Source organism: Cetorhinus maximus, chromosome 18, assembly GCF_964194155.1.
Source record: "Cetorhinus maximus chromosome 18, sCetMax3.hap1.1, whole genome shotgun sequence".
NCBI classification, from domain to species: Eukaryota; Metazoa; Chordata; class Chondrichthyes; order Lamniformes; family Cetorhinidae; genus Cetorhinus; species Cetorhinus maximus.
This window is the reverse complement of record NC_135896.1, coordinates 83,921,677-83,945,210: the sequence shown is the minus strand read 5'-3', so window position 1 is coordinate 83,945,210 and position 23,534 is coordinate 83,921,677. Positions and strand designations below refer to the sequence as shown.

The 23,534-nt window shown below is 40.5% G+C and overlaps 1 protein-coding gene across 1 annotated transcript in view; it reads right to left on the bottom strand.

Moving 5' to 3' along the window:
- Positions 1-23,534, bottom strand: part of pacs2 (phosphofurin acidic cluster sorting protein 2) — a 274,493-nt gene that overhangs the window by 29,037 nt on the left and 221,922 nt on the right. The window contains exons 14-18 of the mRNA XM_078563102.1: positions 22,290-22,394; positions 20,739-20,845; positions 12,245-12,399; positions 8,966-9,076; positions 4,126-4,234 (exon numbers count right to left, since the gene is read on the bottom strand). Of these exons, the coding sequence (XP_078419228.1) occupies positions 4,126-4,234; positions 8,966-9,076; positions 12,245-12,399; positions 20,739-20,845; positions 22,290-22,394 (587 nt within the window). The remainder of the gene's footprint in view (positions 1-4,125; positions 4,235-8,965; positions 9,077-12,244; positions 12,400-20,738; positions 20,846-22,289; positions 22,395-23,534) is intronic.

The window sequence follows — 23,534 nt, the reverse complement described above, 5'->3', positions numbered from 1 at the left end:
TCATAGAATACAGACTTGGACATTTATTGTAGTGCCTTCACCATTGCTGAGTCAAAACCCTGGAACTCCCTAACAGCACTCTGGGAGTACCTTCACCACATGAACTGCAATTTGAGGACATAAGGAAGCTACAAAAGGATATAAATAGATTAGGTGAGTGGGCAAGGATCTGGCAAATGGAGTATAATGTGGGAAAATGTGAAGTTGTCCATTTTGGCAGGCCAAATTAAAAAAAGAGGCATATTACCTAAATGGTAAGAGGTTACAGAGCTCTGAGATGCAGAGGGATCTGGGTGTCCTAGTGTGTGAATCGCAAAAGGTTAGTATGCAGGCGCAAGTAATTAGCAAAGCTAAAAGAATGTTATCATTTACCGCAAGGGGAATTGAATTCAAGAGTAGGAAAGTTATGCTTCAGTTATACAGGGCATTGGTGAGACCACATCTGGAGTACTGTGTACAGTATTGGTCTCTTTATTTAAAGAAAGATATCAATGCATTACAAGTTCAGAGAAAGTTTACTAGATTAATACCTAGAATGGTCTTCTGAGAAAAGGCTGGACAGACTAGGCTTGTATCTACTGGAGTTTAAAAGAGTAAGAGGCAACCTGATTGAAACATACAAGATCCTGATGGCTCTTGACAGAGTGGATGTGGAAAGGATGTTTCCTCTTGTGGGAGAATCTATAACTAGGGCCCACTGTTTAAAAATAAGGGGCTGCCCATTTAAGACAGAGATGAGGAAATTTGTTTTCTCTCAGAGGGATGAGACACTTTGGAATTCTCTTCCTCAAAAGGTGGTTGAGGCAGAGTCTTTGAATATCTTTCAGGCAGAAGTAGATAGATTCTTGATAAGCAAGGGAGTGAAAGGCTATCGGGGGTAGGTGGAAATGTGGAGTTGAGGTTAAAATTAGATCAGCCATGACCTTATTGAATGGTGGAGCAGGCTCAAGGGGACGAGTGGCCTACTCCTGCTCCTAATTCGTATGTTCAAGAAGGCAGCCCAACACCACCTTCTCAAAGTCAACTGTGGATGGATAATAAATGCTAGTCTTGCCAACCATATCCTGAGCAGAAGATTTCCCAGTGCTGTGTTAGTATTCAATTCTGTCATGTTTAGTGGTGTTGACATAGAAGCACAATACAGTGACATTAAGGGAACTGTAATGTATTGCGATTTATCAGCATATCTCTAGAGGTCATTAATGTTGGGAAGGATAAATTAGGTGCAATAACACTCTATATAAGCAAGATCAGATAAAGCATTAAACTCTATAGCAGATTATTTTTCAGGTACTACACCAGTAAATGGTTTCTTTCAAGCATGCAAGTATATTTACAAAAAATACCACAAGTGTACACTACCCTCCAAGTTTAACATGCTCCAGCAGATGGGCCAAATCACCAATTTTAAGTAATACAATCTTAATCCAATTATCATTCCAGGCAACTATGTTAAGCCAAGAAGAGAAGAAAAGACTGGCATTAAATATATATCAACAAAGCATTATATGTGTATATATATATATATATATATCTATACATATATAAAAATTAAAACCCAAGCAGACTCTGGTACCTTATGTTAAAATCAAAATGAAAGCTCTTTTTCCTTTATTGAAAGCAACCACAAGAAAACAAAAATCACAAGTTATTACACGGAACAAGTTGAACTGAGGGTTGTATCAATATAAGGGCCTACCCCTTCCTCACTGGCTGCTGACAATTGAGTATTAAAGACAGCTTAAGTGCATATTACAGCTGCCTGCATATTACATGAGGGACTAATATTCTGTACTGATTAAGACCAAATGCAGATATTACAAAGAGTTACAGATAAAATAGACCTTGCTCATAATTAGACTCAGAACATTTCCATTTTCAAATGCAAGTATGCCCATTTTATCATGTCTCTTGCTTACAATGCCATTCTATCTATTGGAAGCTCTAGCTTGCCACAACACAATAGTTCAACTTGTGTACACCTATCTGTTGCTGGATCAGGAGGCTGGAGATCTACAATGGCATCATTTTGCAACATGGGCACTGCCCTTGAAGGAGAATTCATTGGGCTTGTCTGCGTCATCTGAGGCACAAGGATGTTGCCCCAGTATTCAACTCCTGACAGGTTGCTGGTGAAACAAAGGGAATATCCATACAGAGGATCAATTCAGTGGTGGCATGGGTGTGGGGCGGGGGGGCGGGGGGAGGTGTGGAGAAAGAGGTAGAATATTCGGCTCTAACAGTTCAGAAGCCTATAAGGGAGTCATGCTGAAGAGTACCTTGAATTAGATACAATTTTAAGTTGATCTTTCTTTTAAGCTGAACTATTGTCTTGTTGGCATCCATCAAATTGACTTGGTTTTCAATGTGTAGCTTTGCAGCCAAGACACTGCTTCCAACTCATTAAACACTATAAACAAAACCTGCTCACTTGAAAAACAATCAGTGGAAAATCCATTCAAACTTCTTTACTGCAGCTTCTTAGCTACAAACAGCTGTTTTGGTACAGCATACTTCAGGTGCATTTGTCTTAAATCCATATCGCCTAATTGAAAAAAATGTAGGCAACCTGTGCAAGTTGGCACTTTAACTACAGCCAGTGTGAAAAGGGCATTTGAATTTTAAATAATAGCCACACACATAAACTTAAGGGTAAACCATAAATACTATAATCCCAGGTTGCTTTAATATCACTTGGTTATCACAGAGAAGAGTGCAAGTATTTTATCATATACCTTCCTGTAAAAAGACTTTTTGCTGACAAGTTTTGCAACATGGTGGAGTACAGAATTTACTCGGCAATCTTAACTACTTCCAGAGTCTCGTCATCAGTACTACTTGCTTATCAAGACCAATTACAAAGCATTATGATTACTCTGTAATGCAGGGGTGACTGAGCGTAGCTGTGTGAACTGAACAGAATGGAGCTTATTTTAAGTGCTCCATCAATGGTTGCCATGCCATCAGCTGCCTCAGCCCTGAGCTCTAGAATTGTATCCCTAAATCTTTCTGGCTCTCTTTCCCCTTTTACCTTGCTCCTTAAAACCTACCTCTTTTTGAGCAAACTTTTGGCTATCTGTCCTAATATCACCCTCTGTGGCTTGGTGTCAAATTTTGTTTTATAATGCTCCGATAATCTGCCTTGAGACATTTCATTTTGTTAATTACAAGTTTTTGTTGAAAAGGTAAGCACAGAGCTCCTCTCGCCTCCTGAGTCAATATCTATCTATATCAGGATCAATAACCCCCCTCCTCCAGCGCCTTTTGCTACTGATTGCATTCCTACTGACGTTAATCCAGTTCCCTTACACAGTTGTTCAGTACTCTCTCTGAGCATCTCTGTATCTCTAACTGATGTTAATCCAGCTCTTTTACATTGTCACTCAGTAACTAATCCTCCATTGCCTTCTGTTACTAACTGTATCTCAACTAATGCTAATCCAGCTCTGTGGGGCTTGGTAACTCTTCCTTCTGACACTTTTGCTAATGACTATGACTTTTCTCTCAATGTCAGCACCCTCTTTTGGACAAAAATATCGCAAAAAAAAAAAATGACAAAATGGTAAACTTAACTCTATCTTTTTAAGAGGTTTAATTTTGGAAGAGGTAGTCAGTGCTGAGACAATCCCATTGTTAAGTATCATGGTCCAGTTCTTTACTGTGGATATACCTAAACAAAATAGGTGCAGGTTACTGGCCATCCTAACAGCTCTCCACACCCAAGCATTCTGCATTATAATGAGGTGTGTGCCGTGAAAAAAGGTTACCTATGATGGCATACAATTAAAAGTAAATTTAGCAACCAAAGGCTTATAACAATTGCAATGCTATAACAGAGGGTTTCATAACATTTCATGAAAGAGGCTGGTATGCAGTGAGAGCAACAGGTTGGTTTATGGTCAGTAAGGTGTAAATATTTCTGTGACAATGTGCACTATTTTTATATCCCTGGTGATTAATACCTATGTACATACTTGACATGATCTCAATTACCATTACCTGCTGACCTTGGCAATTCACCTATTTCCATGGAAAATATCTGTTGATGTCACAGAATATCATTTGCTAACAGTCCTGACTGTAGAGAAACTCAACCACAATTCAGTGTGAAAATGATGGCTTTACCTTTTCTGCTTGTAAGTTAACATAGCTTCCGCTATAGGTAATTGGTGGGAGATGTTTGCATTGGAGATATACTGGGTAACTCTAGCGACAACATCTGGTATTTCCTGCACTGTAATTAGATACAATCAACAGGTTAGACAGGTCATTAGCTCCATTAATAACAGTCCACCTTTTTCACAAAAGCACAACTACATTCACAAAATGAAACAAAGAGAAAAAATAGTAAACAAATTTCCAGCAGAGGTTCTTTGTATTAATGGATACCTACACACAGCAAAAAAAAAGCAAGGACTTGCATTTATTTAGTGTCTTTCAAGGCCTCAGGATAACCCAAAACACTTTTCAGCAATCAAGTACTTCTGAAATGCAGTCATTGTTCCAATGTAGGAAATGTCATAGCTAATTACTACACAGCAAGCTCCCACTAACAGCAATAAAGTTATGACCAGATTATTTTATTTTATTTACTCATTCATCAGATGTGAGCATTGCTGGCAAGGCCAGTATTTACTATTCATCCTTAGCAGCCCTCAAGTAAGTGGTGGTAAGTCACTTTCTTGAATTGCTGAGTTCACGTGTTTTATTTTCTTTCATCAGATGTGAACATCACTGACAAAGCCAGCATTTGTTGCCCATCAGTAACTACCCTTGAGAAAGTGGTGGTAAGTCGCCTTCTTGAACCACTGGAGCCCATCTTATGTAGGTACATTCACAGGGCTGTTAGGAAGGGAGTTCCAGGCCTATGACCCAGCAAAGGTGAAGGAATGGCAACATAGTTCCAAGTCAGGATGGTGTGTGGCTTGGAGAGGAACTTGCAGGTGGTGTACCCATGCACCTGCTGCCCTTGTCCTTCTTGATGGTAGAGGTCACGGGTTTGGGAGGTGCAGTCAAAGGAGGATCGGTGAGTTGCTGCAGTGCATCTTGCAGGTAGTACACACTGCTGCTACTGTACATCATGGTGGAAGGAGTGCTGATCAATCAGGCTACTGGATGGTGTCGAGTTTTTTGAGTATTGTTACAGCTGCACTCCTGCAGGCAAATGGAGAGTATATTCCATCACACTTTCAGATTTTTGCCCCAGCGACAGCGAAGTGTCAGCCTAGATTTTCTGCTAAAGTCTCTGGATTGGAACTTGAACCCAAGACCTCCTGACACACAGACAAGAGTGCTGCCATTGAAACAGATCAGCCATGATCTTATTGAATAGAGGAGCAGGCTCGAGGGGCCGAATGGACTACTTCTTCTCCTATTTTGCATATTTGCATGTTCACATGAAAGAATGGCAATATAGTTCCAAGTCAGGATGGTGTGTGGTTTGGTTGGGAACTTGCAGGTATTGGCGTTCCCATGCTTCTGTTGCCCTTGTCCTTCAAAATGCAAGAGGTCAAGCGTTTGGAAGGTGCTGTTGGAGCAGGCTTGGCAAATTGCTATCTACTTTATTGATATTGGCTGATGGATAAATGTTGGCCATGGCATTGGGGGAACTCCTCTGCTCTTCCTTGAATAGTGCCATAGGAACTTTTACATCCACCTGAGGGCAGTTGGAGCATCAGTTTAATGTCTAATTTGAAAGACGGCACATCTTTAATACCACAGCACTCCCTCGCTACTGTTGGAATGTCAGCCTATATTTTGTACTAAAGTCTCTGGAGTGGAACTTGAACCCAAGACCTCCTGACACACAGGCGAGAATGCTATCTTGAATCACAGATCATCTTTAACCTGTGCAGCAATAATATGTGCACTAACTGCTGTATAAATGTCACTGTGAGGTGGCATTAGGTTAATGCAGTTAGAAAAAATAAATAAAAAATCATTTGATTTTGTCAAAATAACCCACTAAGCATCAAAGGGTTGCTCTACAATTGGAAAAATGGTATTATTAAGATATTCCTGATAGCATTAGTGAATGCAACAGCTGGTGCAATACTAAGCCATAAAGAGGAAAAATACAAGTTCGATCACAAATGTGATTAGTTCGCAGGGGCAGCAGAGAGTGCTACAATTTGCTCCTGAGTTACAGGGTAGGGAATCTTCCCAGAACAATTTTCAGAAGCATGCTGCAGTTGGAGTAGTCACATAATAAATTACTGAGATTTTGGATGAGATAATTGCCCGTCTAACCTACCCTTCTATGTCTTCCCTAAGATTTATTATGATTCTTACACCAATCGCCCTACACCCCCTTTCCCGAAGAGGAACTTCTTTACACCCTGCCCCACCAGCTACGCTGGCAATCTGTTCCAATTTGTATGGCTCTCTTACAAAAAAAAAATGCATAGTTTAAACTTTCCATTTTCCTTTGACAGCTTTAACTTTAAAATGCATCCCTAATCCTCAAATCTTGAACCCAACTCTTGGGCAAAAATATCAGCTCCAAGCTAAGCTTTTGGGAGAGGCTAATACCTTCAAATAATAATGAAGGCATTGAAGAACAACAGATAAATGCCACTTGCTATCATGAAATATGTAATTTCCATTGTTTCAGCCGTTATTTTGAACATTTGAAATGTAAGTTATTGAGGAACAAATATGGCAGCTGAAAATAATTTTCAGAAAGCATATTGAGAGAATTGTGGGAATCTGATGGTCAGGTTGTGCAAAAGGTGATAGAGTCTCATTATAAAATTGCAGATATTGTGTGTCACACAGTGTGACACTTTTCCAATTGAAAATACCTAAGACAGCACTATCAACAGGAATAAAAGGGACTTCAGAGCTTTCAAAGAAACGTGCACTAGATACTGAATTTAATTTTTAACGGATATGTATAAATATGTATAATAAGAATGTCAGAAGAAACAAGTACATCACTCACACAATCACCGCTTTCTGAACAGAGTCACAAAGCCAAAATACATGGAAGCCCACAGTGTGTAATAAAGATTAATGTTTCAGTCACTTTAAACATCATGGTCATCAAACCAAAGAACAGAACTGGGACTAATCTATTTTATCAATATCCAGTGAACTAAGAAAGCCAGGAGACTGAACCATTCATTTGCGCCAAGTTATGTTGGTTAGTTCAGAGTCTAGTTTCCATGATTTATTGGCACCACATTTAAGCACTACATTAAAACAGAAATTAATAAAAAGATAAATGCTTTAATTCAAAGAATAACCCAACCAAGCAAAGAGCTAGAAGCAAAGACATTATTCCAATACAATTAAATGAGAATTACTGTGCTACAGGAATGAGCTATGATTGCACAAATGACCCCAAGAGTCAGTCTTGACCTAATGATAGCACTCTTTCCCCTGAATCAGAAGGTAGTGAGTTGAATTCCAACTGCAGCTGTTTGAGCACAGAATCTAGGTCAGCACTTGAGTACAGTACTGAGGGAGCACTGCATTGTCAGAGGCACCTGTTATATTCCCCGTAGAGACTGATGACTTTAATAAAAAAAGGAAATTTGAACGTCCAGTGAATGACTGAAAGGATCACATGACAAGGTTTCAAGTTTTAAGACTTTTACTTTAACAAACAAACTAAAAGCAAATTGACTAAACACTATTGCAGTAGGCAACTTATATTCTAAACTACAGAAAAGATTCCACTTTTAACATTTAAAATGACCGAAAATCTCCCTCCATGATTATACTTTAACCTGTCCATTAAGTAGACACTATTCTCCAGGAACCAGTCTAAAACTATTCTTAGCTGCTCCTTCCTTTTCCAGCCGGGTAATTTCAACTACACAAACTGAGTTTCACGGTGAGGGACAAATTGGAGGTCCCTCTCTCTAGCCAAAGCTAGGTAAATCTTCCAGCTTTGTTTGAATCCTCGTGCACTTGGTCTTTTCCATCTGAGCACGAGCTCCCGCCTGCATCCTGCATGGTCAACAATTGAGACTTGCTGTCTTTATCTCTCTCTCACAGATTCTTACAGACTGACCATGTCTGTTAGGTTCAGTGATTTTTATCTTTGGAAAACCTGCAACCCAATCCTTCAATGGTTTCCTATGGACTCTTTGCCTCTCAAAGCCCATTTCTCTAGTGGCGTGAATCACATGGGCCTTGCATCCAGGTAGAAAAGCTAATCAGCTATCCTCTAGACTCCCAACTTCATTCTATCTTGGAATTAAATAGACAGTTTGAAGTATAACATTCACAAAACCTGACATTCCTAACGCCTCCCTGGGGTTTGGAGACTAACAGTCTATTCACCAGCACAGCTGCTCAGATCATTATTTACAGGTGTAAATATCTTGCACCTTCTTCTCAGTAAAAATAACCTCCCCCCCACCACGAACCCCAACCCCCCCCAAAACCTTTAAGCCACCCAGGCATATTTCCAGCAGAATTCAGAGCAGGTCACATGATCCCACTCATTCCTTTTATCCTAAATTAAAGACACAATCCCAAAACATAACATTCTTATAAATCTTCTTCATATTTGTAACACACATTCTTTCAGATGAAACGTTAAACTAACATCTTCGTATGTGGATGTAGAACATTTCATGGCACTATTTCAAAGAAGGGCAAGGAGCAAACACTCCTCTATTAATCATTTTAAAAAGATTATCTGGTTGGTTACTTCATTAGTTTTTGTGGCATCTTGTTGTGTGCAAATTGACTGTAAAGTGCATGGGGATATCCTGAGGATGTGAAAGGCATTACGTAAATACAAATTGTTTCTTTCTTTCTCATTCCTGAATTTCACATTATGAAATTATCCTCAGCAATTGTGTTTTGTTACTCAACATTAAAATCAGCAATTAAAATAAGGAAACTAACCAAACATGCTGACAGCAGATTTCTGACAATATGGTAACTCAACGTAACCATTACACCACAGATTCACAGTGATTTCAAAGCATTACAACACATTCTTTACCTATGGAAGGGGCCTCTGTTTTCGTGAAAAAATCTTGCCATGCTGCATCCTGGAAGAAATTGTTGTACCTGTAATCTATGGAGCTGAGGTATTTGGACACTGGGTGAGAACCTAGAGAGAAAAAATGTAAATGTTTGAATATATCTAGCCAGATAAGAACAGTCCTTCAATTACAAGCACCTTATCTATAAATTGTTGCCTCTTTACTCTTACATGTCCATTTTTAACCAAGATGGACAATGGGAATAAAGCTTTGTTTCAAGCTTTTAAATTTGACTATTCATTCACCTTTACAAAAAGTAATCTAGAATTCTAAGATTTAGCATCTTAGAATCCTAGAATCACACAGCACAGGAGGAGGCCATTCAGCACATTGTTCTGTGCCAATTCCTTGAAGGAGCATTTAGTCCCACACCCCTCCTCTTTCCCCATAGCTCTGCAAACCTTCTGTATAGTTTTTCTCTGTTTTCAGTTTATTGCAGTGTATAGTCAACAACAAAATTGATGCAGCTGCCTGCTGAGGCTGCAAGCAGGTCCAAACAGCTGTCAAGACTGCGGAGATCCCAGCAGCTGTGTGTCAAGGCTGTGGGAAGTCCTGACAACTGCTGTAGAGACAGCAGGAAGAACCAGCAGCTACTGTGGAGGCTGTTGAAGGATCTAGCAGCTGCTATGGAAGCTGCAGTAGGTCTTTAAGAAGTTGCCCTGTCTCTGTACATTTTCCAGTTGTATTATAGAAGCTGTCCTGTATATCCCCCACTTAAAGCTGTATTATAGATGCTGCCCTCTACATTCTCCTCTACCAGTTGTATTACAGATAATGCCTTGAACATATCTCTTTCTAAGCTGTATTATATAAGCTGCCCTGCACATATTCCACTCTCAGTTACATTTTTAAGTGATAATACAAGTCTTAGATTTTATGATTCAGTTCAGCAAACTCTAATTGGGTCCAAAAAAATCAATTTGTGGCTTTTGACAAAAACTGGCAGATGTTCCAGTTTCTTGGGTATTTTTCACAGCGTCACCACATAACACTTAATTTGCAATTCTATAAGTGCACCCTATGGTAGAACAGATGGCTGACACTGAGTCACAAGGTAGAAATTCAAGTCATGTCTCTGCAGTGGAGCAATAAACATCCACAGAAAACATGATTATAAGTTAATACCTTAAAATCACTGCCAACCATCTGTTATTCATTATAGCATATCTCCTCAGAATTTTTCCTTTTTAATAAAATGTCACAATTTCTGTTCTCTTCCCGAAACTGAGATGGATAGGTTTTTGTTGGGCAAGGATATTAGGGGATATGTAACCAAGATGGGTAAATGGAGTTAAGATACAGATCTGCCACAATCTCACTGAACGATGAAACAGACTCAAGGAGCAGAAAGGCCTGTTCCTCTGAAATTGGTGTTTATAAAGCTGAGGGATGACAGTGCTGGCAAATGAAGCACATTCCCATCTTTGTGCCCAATGGTAATATCAGGCACTTCAAGGTACAGCAGGGATTAGATAGAAAGTAACGCTTTCCCTACAAAGCCCTACTGAGCACTCCCAGTTTGGCATTGTACAATCACCTCAATAACCACTGCTAATATTTTCTGCACTCCTGCTTTTTTATGATATCTTCATAACAGCAAGAAAAAATGCCTGACAGAGGGCAGACAGATGATTTGCTTCTCTATGCTAGCCCATGCTGCCTATGAGCTGGCCACCAGGAGGTTCTAACATCACCTTGAGATGAACATTTGCTTTTAACCTCCTGCCTGGTGGTGTCAGGAATGACATGGTTCAGATCAGGAACTACCTGTTCATCTACACATTCCCCTTTCAGTTAATCTTCACCCTTAACATCTCCTGCCCAAGAATGATCAATTACTACTAAATCACTATTGTTATATGACCACAGCAAATGTTAACTGCTGAGCAAACCAAATCCCAAAGGGAAACTTGGCACCCTTTTTTGTATTCTGAAAATGAGAAGAAAACATACTGATCTCAGCAGCAAGAAGTCACCTTTTGGGGTTTTAAAAAGTAAAAGTTTTATTAACAAGAAGAAAAGAAAACTTGAGTACACAAGATTAGTTACACAGTTTTTTAAAAAATTCATTCATGTGGTGTGGGCATCGCTAGCTAAGCCAGCATTTAATGCCCATCCCAAATTACCCTTGTTCAGAGGGCATTTAAGAGTCAACCACTTGGGTCTGCAGTTACACGTAGGCCAGGCTGGGTAAGGACGGCAGGTTTCCTTCCCTAAAGGAATTTAGTGAACCAGATGGGTTTTTACAACAATCGACATTGGTCGTCATTAGACTTTTAATTCCAGCTTTTTACTGAATTCAAATTCCACCATCTGCCATGGCGGGATTCAAAACCGGGTCCCCAGAGCTTTATCCTGGGTCTCTGGATTACTAGTCCAGTGACAATACGCCTACGCCATTGCCTCCCCTTGTTAAAATTAGTCTTACAATACATTCCCCCAAAAGACTCCCTACTTGGTCAGACCCACAAGTAAACACCTTCCAGTCAACTATAAAAATCCACTAACACTACACAAGGCAAACTGCAGTTGCTTTGACAAAGGCAAACCACACGACCTCTTAAACTCTCTTCCACTTTGCTGTGGAAATCCAAAACTTCAGAACAAGACTGCTTTTTTCAGCCCAAGAGTTCTCTGGCTTGACTGGATGGCTGATTCAAACTGCATCTTCTCCCATCCTAGAGCTGTTTCCAGGAGATCTTCCTCACACAGCCAACAGTCATCCCCAGCTCTCCACAGTAATTCTAAAATACCTCTTCCCCCTTTCATCTCAGGTTTCATTGTTCTCACACCTCATTGAAACTGAATTCTTCCAAATATTAAATCTTTCATGTTTCTATTTTGTCTCTGTTTTTGTGTCAATAAAATGTAATATACCTTCTTCTATTTACCCATGGAACTCCTGTAAGATGCAGAAATGTTTCTTGCCACCTCTGACATTCAAATGAACTCTCAACTTATCTAAGAATGCAAATGTTTGATTCAACATATTTACTTGTACCTCAGACCACTATAATATCTTATTACAAATGCAAAAACCAACTTTTCCCCAGCTTAATCTGATCACACGCACACGCACACACACACACCCTTCTTCACAGAACAACACAATAATCTGCAAAAATATATTTAACAAAATAATATCCATCTCACACTACTAAAGTCATGAACAGACAAGGCAGTTTGGCTGAAGTGGGACAACACAAAGTATTTTAAGATATTTGCAGTGAACATACCAAGGGGAATGATGAGGAACCTCATGTAGCCAAGCCAGTCGGGAGTCTTGTGTGATAGCTGCTCCACAAAAAGCCGTAAAATAGCGCTTAGGTAATGCTGGGCCCCGGCCACAGTCACTTTAATGGGGTTTGGAGTTTGGGAGTTACAGTTGCAGCTGAAAACAAGTAGAAAAATTAAGCATCATTCAGTGTTTTTCTTTAACAAAAGCAATGATGGGACTTCAACAATAACTTGCATTTATATGGCACCTTTAACATAGTGAAATGGCCCAAAGTGCTTCACAGAAGCACTACTAAATTAAATTTGACACTAAGCCACATAAGCAGATATTAGGATCTGGTCAAACAGGCAGGTTTTAAGGAGCATCTTAGAATGAAGGATAGAGAGGCAGAGAAGTTCTGGAAGGGAATTCCAGCAGCTGAACACAGGGCGGCCAATGGTAAAGCAATTAAAATCAGGAACATGGAAGAGGCCAAAATTGAAGGAGTGCAGAAATCCCTGAGGGTTCTAGGGCTGGAGGAGGTTAAAGAGATAGGCAAAGAGGAGGTCACACAGGGATTTGAAAAGAAGGATGAGAGTTTTTAAAATCATGGAATTGCTTAATGGGGAGCCAATATAGGTCAGTGAGCATAGAAATGATGGGTGAACGAGAATTGCACGAGTTAGGACACAGGTAGCAGATTTTTGGATTACCTCAAATTTACAGAGGGTACACAACGTGGGAAGCCGGTCAGGAGTGTGTTGAAATAGTTAAGTGTAGAGGTTTTCAGCAGAAAGATGTAAGCGACTACAGGCCAGTCAGTTTAACCTTGGTGATGAGGAAGCTTTCAGAAATGATAATTCAGGACAAAATTAACAATCACTTGGACAAGTGCAAATTAATTAAGGAAAGCCAAAATGGATCTATCAAGATAAACTGCATTTAAACACCATGATTTAGTTTTTTGATGAGAAGGTTGATGGGGTTAATATGGTCCATATGGACTACCAAAAGGCATTTGATAAAGTGCCACATTATTGTTGTGCCAGCAAAGTTGAATCCCATGGAATATGAGGGACAGTGGCAGGAGTTGGCTGAGAGACAGGAAATAGACCGTAGTGGAGAGCAGTTGTTTTTACAGACTGTGAGGCATACAGTGGGATTCCCCAGGAGTTGGTACCAGGACCACTGCTTTTCTTGATGAATATTAATAACTTAGACATTGGTATTCAGAGCACAATTTCAAAATTTGCAGATGACACAAAACTGTGAAGTATTGTGAACAATGAGGAGGATGGTGATGGACTTGAAGATGACATGGACAAGCTGGTGGAATGAGTGGGCACATGGCAGACAGACTTTAATGCCGGGAAGTGTGAAGTGATACATTTTGGTAGGAAGAACGAGGAGAGGCAATATAATCTAAAGGGTACAATTCTAAAGGGCACAGGAATATGGTATGTGTGCACAAATCTTTTAAGGCAGAAGGGCAGGTTAAGAATGTGGTTCAAAAGGTATACAGGTTGCTGGGCTTTATAAATTGAGGTATGGAGTGCAAAACCAAGGAAGTTATGAAAAACCTTTATAAAATACTGGTTAGGTTCTAACTGGCATGTTGTGTCCAAAACTGGGCACCGCACTTTAGAAAGAAGGTGAAGGCTTTAGAGGGGTTGCAGAAAAGATTCACGAGAATGATTCCAGGGATGGGGGACTTTAATTACGTGGATAGATTGGAAAATCCGGGGTTGTTCTGCTTGAAGAAGAGAAGGTTGAGAGGAGATATGATAGAGGCGTTCAAAATTATGAGGGTTCTGGACAGAGTAGACAGGGATAAACTGTTCACATTGGCAGAAGGGTCAACAACCAGAGGAAACGAATTTAAGATAATTAGCAAAAGAAACAACAGCGACATGAGGAAAGCTTTTTCATGCAGCAAGTGGTTAGGATTTGGAATGCACTGCCTGAGAGTGTGGTGGAAGCAGATTCAGCCATGGCTTTCAAAAAGGAATTGGACAAGCGCTTGAAGAGATAAAATAGTGGGACTACAGGGAAAGGGCAGAGCTAAATTGCTCTTGCAGAGAATTTGCAAGGACTTAATAGGCTGAATGGCCTCCTTCAGCGCTGTAACCATTCTATGACACAACAAGCTGCGGCAGAAGCAGTCAGATGATATTACGGTGGTGGAAACAGTCGGTCTGGACATGTCAATGGAAGCTCACTTTCTCCCCCTCCATGGTCTTTTTGTGCCAGGCAATATCCCTGGCTGCAAGAACAAATTAGCTACCAATTTCCAGACTTCAGTAAATGCTTCTTACCACAGCAGCTTAGAATGGCTTTTACCAAATTCCCCATTCTCCACATGGAGAAATTGCCTCAGCGACTGGGAGGTAGGGTTACAGCAAGACTGTAATGAGTCACTTGTCACACAAAACCATAGCCCAATGCTGCAGACTGCAGCATTTTTTGGCTGTTATTGGGAGTCTTCTCACTAATTTTCAGAAGAAGGTGATGAAAGTAGCTGTTATTAGTTGAATTCAATCAGATAGTGGACCAAACTTTATATCCATACACAAATGAAAGAACTATTAAAGCTGTGAAACCTATAATTTTTAATGGAACTATCAGCCTTGCATTTGTTTATATTTTCCTTCTCTGTGGAGAAGATACTGTAATGCAGAGAGCATTATTTCTTGAACAGCCATTGAACATGGTGCTGCTTAGGTTGATGGCCCTCAAGTTAGTCAGAAACACTGGCTGCCATTCTAATGAAATAAGTAGTTTCACACATGCCCTCAATGTACCATTCTATGCAATGGACCCCCTTCACACAAATATTACTAGCCTCTTTCCAGCTTCAGGTAGCTGGAAAACTGATTACATCATACCAGGCTCATAGAATGAATATGGCACAGAATGATGCCCATTTGGCTCAACTTGCCAGTAACAGCTCTTTGAAAGAGCTTTAGTGTCAGCTCCATTCTCTTAATCCTTCCCCAAAGCCCTGTAAATGTTCTTAAAATATTTATTCAATTCAGTTTTGAAGTTATTATTGACTCTGCTTTCACTACCCTTTCAGGCAATGCACTTCAGTAATAACTTGTGTAAAATATTGTTTTCTCATGTTGCCTCTAGTTCTTCTGCCACTGGAAACAGTTTACTCTATCAAAAAGCTTCATGACTTTGAACCCTCTAACAAATCTCCCTCAAACTTTCACTGGTCTAAGGAGAAAAACTCAAGTTTCTCTGCATTACAGTCTTTTATCCCTGGTACCTTCCTTCCTCTCTTTTATAGTTTTACCGATATTACATGGGGTTGTCACAATGCTGGCTGATCATATGAATCATAATTTTTCCTTTTGGAATCAGCAGGTGGTTTTACAGCTGTATGCTCTACCTGGTGCTAATGCTCCCCATTTATCTGAGCTGGGGACCAGCATCGATACACGCTGGTTTGCCTGTACCAGAGCATTCCTGGAGCGGAATTGAACTTGAGCTATTCTGGTTCAGAGGTGGGAATGCTAACCACTGAGCCAGTCCAGCTTCCTTGTTTATCCCTGGTGCCATTCTAATAAATCTCCTCTGTGTTAATGGTTGATTGATCATGTTGTTAAAGATATACAGGCGATGGGCATTGTTTGATTAAGGACAGGGCACATACAAAGAGAGTCAGCTGCGACACTGGGTTGTTAGTTTGGAGGCAGAGATCTGAAGTTCTGCATCCTGTGCATTAACCTACCAACAAGGAAAAGATCTGTGTATTTCATAACTCACCATCTGGCTTGGATCCATTTAACATTTTGCACCCTTTCTAAGGCCTTGACATCCTTCCTAAGGTATGGTGTCTATAATTAGTCACAATACTCCAGCTGGACCTAACCTAGTGTTCTATATGTTCAGCATAACTTCCTTACTTTTATACTTTGTTCCTCTATTTATAAAGCCAATAATCCCATATATCTTTTTAAACCTCTTTCCCAACTCGTCCTGCCCCTTTCAAAGGCTTGTCTATGTACATGCCCATCCCCTTCTGTTCCTGCACAAACTCAAACTTTACCATTTAGTTTATATTGCCATTGCTCAGTCTGTTACTCCTCACTGTTTACAATATTTCCATATTTTGTGTCTTCTGCAAACCTTGAAATTATGTCCTGTATAGCCTAGTCTAGGTTTCTAATATAAGTCAAAAAGAGTAGTGTTCCTAATGTATGCTTTTAGAACTTGAGTATTGCTGAAAAAGGGACGTTTTTGTCAAAGCTTTTTGTCTTACACTCATCAGGAAAATTCACAAGAAAATACCAATGTCGGAAACAACTTATTTATACAGTATAACCATGCTGATTGGTTGGCAAGTGGACTTTGGTACAGGCATTGCCATGGAGAATGCAACAATTGATGGTGACTGGCAGTTAACTGACAAGCATTGTTTGAAATTTAAACCAGGCAGCTCAACTCTGATTGGTAAAGACATTGCCCTGGGGAACGAACCAGCGAATGGCTACTACTTATTTTGTTTTGCTGAAACAGGTGCAATATGTATACATGGTCTTTCTGTCTGCAAAGAACAGGGCCCTGTGTATTAATATATGTAACTTCCAGTACATGTAAATTTTCCACACTGCAAGCCTGACTGACAATCTTAAATTGATTGCCAGTGTAATTCTTAGCACACAGAGGATTATTTATCAAATGTTGTCCAATCCTAGAAGTACACCTAATGTTGTACACTGTATTTTCAACTTTTCAAGCACGGGCTGGTTGGGTACAGTCCGTACCTTGCCCGTTGCGAACAGTAGCTGAGACATGCTGTTTGTTATGATCCGCCAGTCTTTGAAACGTATGGCCTTCATACCTAGCATCACACTGGCACTGAAATTCATACATCACATTACGCATTTGTGTGATGGGCAGCTTTTTGGCTTGGCAGCAGCATCCTGTTAGTGGCGAATACTACTTGTGTTGCTACTGCATAGTAGCAGCGTGAAACAGCTTCACCTGTTTTTAAATTTTTGAGATACCTTACCCTTCCAGGGAAATCCAAGGTAGACTGGGCATTTTCAGAGCCAAAAGCAATCTCCTTGGGGCCCTTTCGTGAGTTTGCACGATATACACCATGAAATTATCTGAGCAGGGTACCCATTATCCTGCAGGATGTCTTTGATGTGCCCCATTTCAGCATCAAGCTTGCGTGGTGAGCAAATGGCTTGGGTCCTATTTGAGGTTGCCGATAAGGCCAATCTTTTAGTGCATGGAACTACAAGAATCCCAACCCGTGTATTGACCAGTGAAGGTAGGCTTGTGGTAGACCATGGTAGAGAACCCCCTGGCAGATTTCCCAACCAGTACATCAAGAGAAGGGAGTTCATTTGATTGCTCCATTTCAAAGGTGAATTTGAAAACAGGATGGAGCCCATTAAGACGTGCAAGGAAATCATTACATGCAGCTGCACATTTAAATATAGCAAACGATTGATACATCTTTGCAGACAGAAAGAACATGTACACACAATGTGCCTGTTTCAGCTAATCAAAGTAAGTGACAGCCACTCTACTGGTTCATTCCCAGGGCAATGTCTTGACCAATCAGAGTCAACTTGCATGGCTTAAATTTCAAACAATGCTTGGCAGCTAATTGTCAGTCACCACCAACTGGTGTATTCTCCATGGTAACACCTCTACCAGAGTCCACTTGTCAACTAATCAGCACTTTCTTTTCATACAGTATAAATATGTTGTTTCCCCTGACATTGATATTTTCTTACAAATTGTCCTGATGAGTGCAAGACGAAAAGCTTCAACAAAAAGTTTTTTTTCTCTCAGCAATACTCAATGTATGCTCTCTTCCAGATTGTTTTTCAATCGCTCTCTGCTCCTCTGCTTTCTGCTCCCTGCTCGTTAGCTAATTTTCTATCCACACTACCACAGTCCTTTTAATCAACTGTGTTTTAATTCTGCTAACAAGTGTATCACGTGATATTTTAATCAAATGCCTTTTGGAAGTCCATCTACACAACATCAAGCGCACTACTCACATCAACCCTCTCCGGTAATTTAAAAAGAAAATTCTTTCAAGAGATGTGAGCATTGCTAGCAAGGCTAGCATTTGTTGCTCATCCCTAATTGGCCTCAAAGGTAGTAGTTCGCTGTACCTACATCAGATGGACTGCACTCATGGGGCTGTTAGGGAGTTCCAGGATTTTGACCCAGAGACAATGAAGAAAGGGTGATATAGTTACAAATCAGGATGGTGTGTGGCTTGGAGGAGAACTTGCAGGTGGTGGTGCTCCCCTGCATCTGCTGTGCTTAAATTCTAGATGGTAGAGGTCACAAGTTTGAAAGATGCTGTTGAAGGAGGCTTGTTGAGTTGCTGCAGCACATGTTTTATATGATATGCACAGCTGCTACTATGTTGGCGGTAGAGTTAGTGAATGTTTAAGATGGTGGATGAGGTGCTAGTCAAGCAGGCTGCTTTGTCCTGCATGGTGTTGAGTTTCTTAAGTATTGTTGGAGCTCCACTTATCCAGGCAAGTGGAGAGTTTTTCATCACACACCTGACTTGTGTTTTGTGGATGGTGGACAGGGTTTGGGGAGTTACTTGCTACAGAATTCCTAGCCTCTGACCTGCTCTTGCAGCCACAGTATTTATATGGCAGGACACAATGGGTAATAGTTGATGAATGCTTTGTGAAGTGCAGTGATTGTCATTATATAAATAAAAAAAGATGACATTCTGCACCAGCAACTGGCTGAGAGAAGAATGTTAGCCAGGGCTCAAGTAGACCCTTTGTTGTTGGAAGCAGAAGATGGGATTTCAGTTTAACATCTCATCGAAAGGATGGTGCTTTAGCACTCCATCCATGTCAGCCCATGTTACATGCTTGTGGCATAGTACAGGGCATATGTCCTTTGAAGTTGAAGTTTATGGGAATCGGCTGGGGGGGGCGCGGTGGTGGAACGCTCAACTGGTAGGAGTCATGGAGTCATGTCTAACGCAAAGGGAGATTGTTGTGGTTATTGGTGGCCAAGCATCTCAGCTCCAGGACATCACTGCAAGAATTTCTCAGGATAGTGTCCTAGGTCCAACCATCTTTAGCTGTTTCATCAATGACTTTTGCTCCATAAGATCAGAAGCAGGGACGATTGCAGTGTTCAGTTCCATTTGCAACTCCTCAGATATGAAGCGATCTGTGCCCACATGCAGCAAGACCCGGTCAACGTTCATGCTTAGGCTGACAATTAGTAATTAATATTTGCATCACACAAGTGGCATGAATCTCCAACAAGAGAGAGTCTAACCACCTCTCTTGACATTCAACAATATTACCATCGCTGAATCCACACAATCAATATCCTCGGGGTTACTATTGATCAGAAAATTAAATGGAACATCCATATAAATACTGTGGCCACAAAAGATCAGAGGTGAGATAATGTGCATTGAATATCTCACCACCTGTCTCCCCAAGGCCCTTCCATCGTGCATGGCAGAAGTCAGGAGTGTGATGGAATATTTCCTACTTGCCTAAATGAGTGCAGTTCCAAAAAGGCTCAAGGAGTTTGACTCCATCTATGACAAATCAGCCCCTTCCCATCACCTCAAATATTCACTCCCTCCACCACTGTTGCACCACAGCTGCAGTGCATACCATCTACAAAATACACTGCAGCAATACACTAAATTTCTTCAACAGCACCTCCCAAGCCGGTGACCTCTGATGCTTAGAAGGACGAGCAGCACACATGGGAAACTTGCACCTACAAGTTTCCCACCAAGACACACACCATCCTGAGTCAAATATATTACTGTTCCTTTATTTTCACTGGATCAAAATCTCTGAACTCCCTAGTTACTAGCACTGTGGGAGTACCTTTATCACTCGGACTGTAATGGTTCAAGGTGTCCCAGCACCACATTCTCAAGGACAGTTAGGGATGGGCAATAAACACTGCCCTTGTTGGCAACGCCCACATCCTATGAATTAATATATTGAATCAGGCATAAAAGCTTTATCCACTGAACCAAGAGACCGAATTGCAATGCAGGTTTCAGAGAGTCAACCTTTTCCCCAAAGGGAAAGAGGCTTCACATAAATTTTTGTAAATGCAAGCTAAATACAAACATTTTGCAGGGGCAGATGCATGTCTTCAATCTAACCTTGTGGCTAATGAAAGATATGGGGAGGCCACTGGAGGAAAAATAGGTTCAGATGAATGAATCCAGAGCTCTGTAAATGGGATATTGGCAAATATATTTTTCTCCCCTCAGGGGCTAAGCATTTCAAGTGCTTTTTCTTTTCTACAGGAAGAGACATTTATAAAGCACAGCATAGCCACTCTCTCTAATCAGTTGTGCAAAACTCAAATTTGTATTTAGTGGATGGCTCTTCTAGAATAAGTTCATGTATCTATATGTATTATATACTCGCAGATATATTACAACAACACCTATAATACTTATGTATCGCAATACAAAATTATAACCAATGACCATAATAACCAAGAAGGCTCCAACTCACAAGCGTTGTATCCTGGAGACGATGGTTGTGAATGCTGCTTGTACATCTGCAGAGGAACACGTGCACACAATGGGGAGGTTGTGTTTCTGTAGTAACTCTGACACGTACTGTAAGGCAGTAAAGTATTATTAAACAGGTATGTTATTCTCTGATCCATTCTCAGAGTCACAGTCTCAATTTAACATGCAAAATCGACAGTGGCAAACTAAATTGGAGGCTAGGGGAACTCTTTGAATGGAAGCAAAACTCAGAGGAGAAAAAAGACATTTGAATCAGTCAACTGGAGCATTTTCCCACATCCACTAGCAGCAGAGGATTAGGAGCTAACTGAGTAGCCAGTTCTGCTTTTTCTTTATACATTCTTGGCCGCATTTAATTGCTCATCTCTAATTACTAAGGGTACTAAGTGTCAGCCATGTAGTGTGGGACTGGAATCACATGTCAGCCAGATCAGGTAGGGGTACAAACTTAGCCTTCCCTGTAGGACATCAGTGAGCCAACAGTGTTTCTACAACAATCCAGCAGCTTTCATGATCATTTTATCTGGTGCCAGCCCACAAACAACCAGATTTAGTGAATTCAGTTTGCTGTGATGGGAATTGAGCTCATAATCTCTGGATCACTGGTCTAGCTTTATAACACTAGGCTATTGTGGCCTGTTGGTTTACCAACAAGGTAAGGGGAAATGCAAAAGAAAATAAATCAAATCTCTCCATATGGCTGACAGGTGCCACCATCTCTGAGTCAGAGAGCAGGAGGGCTGGGTTCAATCTCCAGTCTAGAGTTGGGTGCTACATTTAGTGACAGCATCCCTGGATTAGAGAAAAATGAGCTGGGAATGCTCTTCCTGATCACTATCCATCAATCTCTGCTAGAAGTGGGCGAGTGTGAATTTCACTCAATTGTGACATGTTCCACAGTTAGGTTGTCTGCCGCCACTTGCAATCATGGTGTATGACTGAATAGAGGGCACTTGGACAAGTTTCCAATCATAAATCAGCATAGAGGCAAGAAAGTGGTACTTGTTCATTTTCTTGGTGGGATTGGGCAGAGCATTGCTAATGTCAAAACAGACATGTTGCCTTATGACTCAAAAGTCATTAAACTGGAAACAGATTAACCTTTTTTTTCCCCATCTAAAGATAGAAAGACTTGCATTTATACAATGCCTTTCATGTCCTCAGGATGTCCCAAAATACTTTTCAAACAATGATGCACTTTTGAACTGTAGTCACTGTTGTAATGCAGGAAATGCGGCAACTAATTTGTGCACAGCAAGCAGCCACATATAGCAATGAAATAAATGACCTGACCATTGGGTTGAGGTGTTAGTTGATGGATAAATATTGGCCAAGGCATTGATAGAATGCCCCTGATCATCTTCAAATAGTGTCATAGGATCTTTAATGTCCACTTGAAGGGGAAAGTATCTCCTTCAAAAGAGGGCATACCTCTGACAACGCAGCACTCCCTCAATAAAACTCTGAAGTGTAATCAATTTTGCAATGTAGGGAAATTTGGTAGAAACATGTCTCACGGGTTGGTGCATACCTGTCCCTGCCAGTCTGATGTATTGATCAGAATTATGTTTTCTGGCAACTGCTCATCTGAAATTAGTATATGATTCAACTGGTCATAGACAGTTTTCCGAGGAATCTGCAGTAAAAAAAGAGTGCAAACATTGGTAATGCAGACATATTTTTAGTACGTGTTTTTCCACATTTACCCAATTCAAGTAAAAGGAGCTACGCGCTTTGGTATGGAATCCAACTTTGATGCTCCAAATCTTGAATTATTTAAGATACCCAGGAAGCTCCTACTTTAGGTTTCAACTTTCATTGAACATAGGAACAGAAGAGGCCATTCAGCCCTTCGAGTCTGCTCTGATAGTCAGTGGGATCATGGCTGATCTGTATGTTATAGCCATCCACCTGTTTTGGCTCCATGTCCCATTGTACCCTTGGCTGACAAACATCTATTGCTTGCAGATGTAAATTCATTAATTGAGCCATCATCTGCTTTTTGAGGAGAGCTTCACACTTCTAACACCCTTTATATGAAGAAGTGTTTCTTAACTTCTCTCCTAAACGGCTGGTTCTGATTTAAGGTTATAACCCCTTCTACTAGACTTTCCCACAAGTGGAAAAAAAATTCTCTCTATCCTATCAATTCCTTTTAAAATCCTAAGCACCTCAATCAAATCACCCTTGAAACTTCTACATTCCAGGGGATAGAAGACTAGTTCATGTAATCTCTCATCATAATTTACTCCTTGGAGCCTGTGGTAATATTTTGTTGAATATGCCCTGTCCTCATTCCAAGGTCAATGTAGGCTTTCTAAGGAGTGGTGCCCAGTACTCCAATGGTTTAACAAAGGCTTTGTGCGATTGTAGCAAAACCTCCTCCCCTTTATATTCTAGGCCTCAAGTCGTAAAGGCCAATGCTCTATTAGCTTTTTTGATTATTTGTCATACCTGGCCACGACATTTTAGTGATCTGTTTACGTAGACCCCAAATTCTCTGGACCTCCTCTTTCCTAGCTTTTCATCATTAAAATACTCAAATCTATCCTTTTTCAGTTCAAAGTGGATGACCTCATACTTACTTGCACTGAAATCCACAGTTCTTCCAACTTGCTAACTATATCAAGGTCTCTTCATAATTCTATGTTCTTGTTTACATGAGTTACTATACCATATTTGTATCATCAGTACACTTAGTACAATAGACAGCCTTATATCCATCTCATTAAAGAGTGAATAAGTTGAGGCCTCGGCACAGATCCTTGTGGGACAC